The sequence below is a fragment of the Aplysia californica genome, unplaced genomic scaffold (genome assembly GCF_000002075.1).
Source record: "Aplysia californica isolate F4 #8 unplaced genomic scaffold, AplCal3.0 scaffold00532, whole genome shotgun sequence".
Classification (NCBI taxonomy): Eukaryota; Metazoa; Mollusca; class Gastropoda; order Aplysiida; family Aplysiidae; genus Aplysia; species Aplysia californica.
Window position 1 is genome coordinate 308044 of NW_004797802.1, and position 3947 is coordinate 311990.

Genomic DNA, 3947 nt, shown 5'->3' on the forward strand with positions numbered 1-3947 from the left:
ACGTACATCCACAAAGACACACTTTCATCCACACAAACAAACATGCAAACACAAACACACACACACAAACACACACACACACACACACATACACACACACACAATTGATTTTTGCCGACGAGCCGTTAACTTAATTAACTCTGTTCAACAACTCTTCTCAAGGCGCGTCGTTTAACTCAGTAGGTATCATGCTTACTGTGGTGAAATTATAATCCTTCTTCAAGTCCCCAGAGGGGTGTTCTAGTTCTTGGACTCGGTTTTGTAAGTGAGCAGTGCTCTCAATGCTTTTTTTTCTACCTTGTACAGACTGACGTCTGGGGTGTAACGGTTAGGTGCTTCGCTGTCATACGTAGAAAACCCGTGTTCGATTCCCGTGTGGGGAGAATGTTTGTTGAGTATCTCCATCTTTCTGCTGTGGTGTTGTATCCCAATCCCTTTCAGCCGGGGTTGGCCCTGACAGACAAGGTCCAAGCTCGCCTCCTAAATGACCCAAGTTGTGTCGATGGGGCAGTAAAACACCTACATTTGAAACAATAAATAATGACATTTTATTTTCTTCACTTAGTTCGGTCCTATCTGAGATGATCATATTTGGACGTCTCCTCTGTATAATGACTTTATGATGTTGAAAGAGGTTTTGAAACTACACCTCGTCACCAGACTCCTGTCGAGGCGGAGTTCTATTGGGCAGCTAAGTGCTCTGACTTAAGAAGTTGCATTTTTTTTCTAATATGGGATTAAACGCTTAAGACCCCCCCCCCCCAAAAAAAAACCAAAAAAAAAAAAACCGCCCCAAAAAGAAAGAACCATAGTCACTTGATATCCTCTTTTTTCAGGGACGTCAGAAGAAAGCAATGGTCCCTTCCTCCTCTCGCCCCGCCCCCACACATGAAAGCAGACGACATGGTCTTGCCACTGAGGGATCGAGGGGACAGGCTTTATCGATACCAGCAGCCGACACAGTCTTACCATGATCATTGTATGGTTATTGGCCGGATCGATGACTGGAAGCGCTACAACTCCAAGTTTTAAGAAGGCGTGCGCTCGGTTTTGCTTTAAAAAGTTTAATACTTCCCCTTTTTGCACCGTATCTTTGCTTTGCCATCTTGATTAGAAGAACCCATAATATACGGATAAACAAAGCAACCCCTTTCCACAACCACATGTGATACCAGGAGTTCACATCTCCCTGACCAAAATGTTAACATAATACGAACCTCAAACTACCGGTATGTGTCTACAGGAAAGCAGCCTTTAGTATAAATCAACCAACGTTCTTCAGTTAGGAAAAAAATAATGTTTATCTGTACCGTGGTCTCTCGAACAGAACGCTGCACGTGCATAATGTTTTCATTTAAGAAATCCTCGCAAAAAAATCTTCATACTGGAACACAAGATAAAATTGGTTCTTTTGAGAGCATAATCTGTGTTGTCTGAGTCCTCCGAAAAGATCACGGTGTGCCTTTAGCCAGAGAGCGAGAGAACAGTATTTTGCACTTAAACAATAGGAGTAATGAAGCAGACGACAAAAACAACAAGTGTGGTGACCCCCTAAGCTCGAATGTCCTTGGAAAGTGCAAAATGCAAAAACCCACACTGAATTGGAAATAAAAGCTGTTGGGCCACAAATAAAATGAAAAATTGCCAGTAGTTGAGGAAAATGTCTGTGTTCTCAATTTCATTATTTTCACGCACGTCTGATTTTCCCGTGACGCCACACAAATACTACATTTTAATCATATCATTTATACAAGCCATTTCGACATACTCGTAGCTCGGGGAATACACAGTTCAAATACTCGTATTGTACCTATCGATAAAATCAAACTAAATTTAGGACTGCAAATATTCTAAAAGAGTCATAATAGACAGGAACACAACAACAAAAATGAAATACACATAAAAAGCTTAAAATTGCCAACATCAACGACCCTTTAAAGACTTGTAGGTTTTGTACAAAAACTCTTTATTTCACAATCAAAACAAAAACGACATCACCAGACGTCACAACAGTGGAGTTTTGTCAAATCGTAAACATAATAATCAAGACTCATACTCATGCGTTTTTGTTACAAGTAGCCTACTAAGTGCCCTTGAAAAAAAAAAGGTTACCACTAAAAACGATTGTCGGCCTGCAAAGTATGACGAGTTCTTCTGTCCTTGTGGACATTACCCAGATCAGTTCTTCACAACTGGTCACTGACAGTAACAGATTTACCCCGAATTGTTAATTGTTTTTGTTTTTTAAGCCTCCGTTGATACAGTTAAGATAAACTAGGGGCGGGCTTTGATCATGCCTTTCAGAGCCACCTCACAGTGGATTCCACGCCACGTTGGACTGGCTGGGAACGAGGAAGTTGACAGCATCGCTAAAGAAGCAGCAGTGCTTATTCAGACTGACACGCCAATCGATTTCTCAACAGTTAAAGCCTTCATCCATCGGTCGACCAGCGCAAAGTGGAAAAGAGAGGCGAAACCCAAACTGCAGTTTGACCAGCCGCCATCATACCAGCTTGAGGCCTTGTTCAGACGACAGGACCGCCGGCTTCTCCCCCAAATGAGAACTGGTGGAAAATCGCCCAAGCTGAGATAACATCTCCACAAAATTGCGCAAGCGAACTACCCAGATCCGTCCTGTCGAGCCTACAAGGAGGAAGATCAGACTATGGACCACGTGTTCCTGAAATGTCCCGCCAACTATCGTGCCAGAACTTGTCTGCTGGGACTTATGTTCTGCTCAGTGACCCACTTTCAGCACTTTTCAAGGCCCCCCCCCCCCGTTGAGTTCCTGCGTGCTGTCGGCATCACTGACCGTTTATGACGCCACAGCGCCAGAAGAGAGAGAGAGAGAGAGAGAGAGAGAGAGAGAGAGAGAGAGAGAGAGAGAGAGAGAGAGAGAGCGAGAGTGAGAGAGAGAGAGAAAGAGAGAGAGAGGGAGAGAGAGAGAGAGAGAGAGAGAGAGAGAGAGAGAGAGAGAGAGAGAGAGAGAGAGAAAGAGAGAGAGAGAGGGGGGGGGGGGCAACTTAGGGAAACTTGGAGGCAACATTCCAGCAGTATGACCGATGTTTTCGATAAGAATTCTTCCCACTCAGGAGTCGAGCTCGGGTCTGTTGCGCGCGACGGCGGAACATTTAGGCCTAGACTCTATACCGCACCTAGACAAATCTGTCTTTAGACCGTTTAGTCCGTTCTGTTGCCGAATATAACTTTCACTTGAGCCGTACCGCACTAAGACTAAAGCGTCTAAAGACTTTGATGTTAACGATTCATTTCGAACATGGAATTGACAGAGATAGCATGTGTATGTGCTCTACTAATGGTTTCAATCAGACGAAAGAAACATAAAACAAGATTTTGGATTCACTGTATAGCAAAGGTTTGCCTTCAACTGCACTTATTAATTTATCAGTCAAAGTGACATCAACATCCATGGTTGATTTTAAAAAAAATAATTCTAATGGTCCTTGCTCGATGTGCACAGAATGTAGTTTGGCGTAAAAACAATCAGATGCATATATATGTGTTGGTGAAAGGAACTCGGCGTGTCATCAAAACACTACCAGATGTATACATGTGTAGGTGTATGAACTCGGCGTGTCATCAAATATCAGGGCAGTTTTATCTTAGTGTGGTAGACTGCTCTATTCTCTTACTGGCTCAAACCAGTCTGTAGCCAGACTTGTCGTACTTAGTTTGTGGCCGGTCACAACTTTTCACGACTAAAATTAAAATGTAGTGTCAGAGAAGTGCGGTATGATTCGTATTACTCCATGGTTCACAACTCCCTAAATCAAGTAAATCACAGGCTTTAGTCTGTCTAAAGACAGATTTGTCTAGGTGTCGTGTAGGCCTTAACCGCCACACCGTGCATGCCGGTTTGTACATTGTGATAGCACAACAACAACAACAACAACAACAACAACAACAACAACAACAACAACAACAAC

The 3947-nt window shown here is 43.1% G+C and overlaps 1 protein-coding gene across 1 annotated transcript in view; it reads left to right on the top strand.

The window, feature by feature from the left end:
- The window catches only part of LOC106012844, a gene marked incomplete in the record, with an annotated part of 7486 nt that extends 5398 nt beyond the window's left edge, over window positions 1–2088 (top strand). Inside the window, 1 exon segment of the mRNA XM_013086998.2 lies at window positions 837–2088. Coding sequence (XP_012942452.2) covers window positions 837–1032 — 196 coding nt within the window.
- Window positions 2089–3947: the final 1859 nt, after the last annotated feature.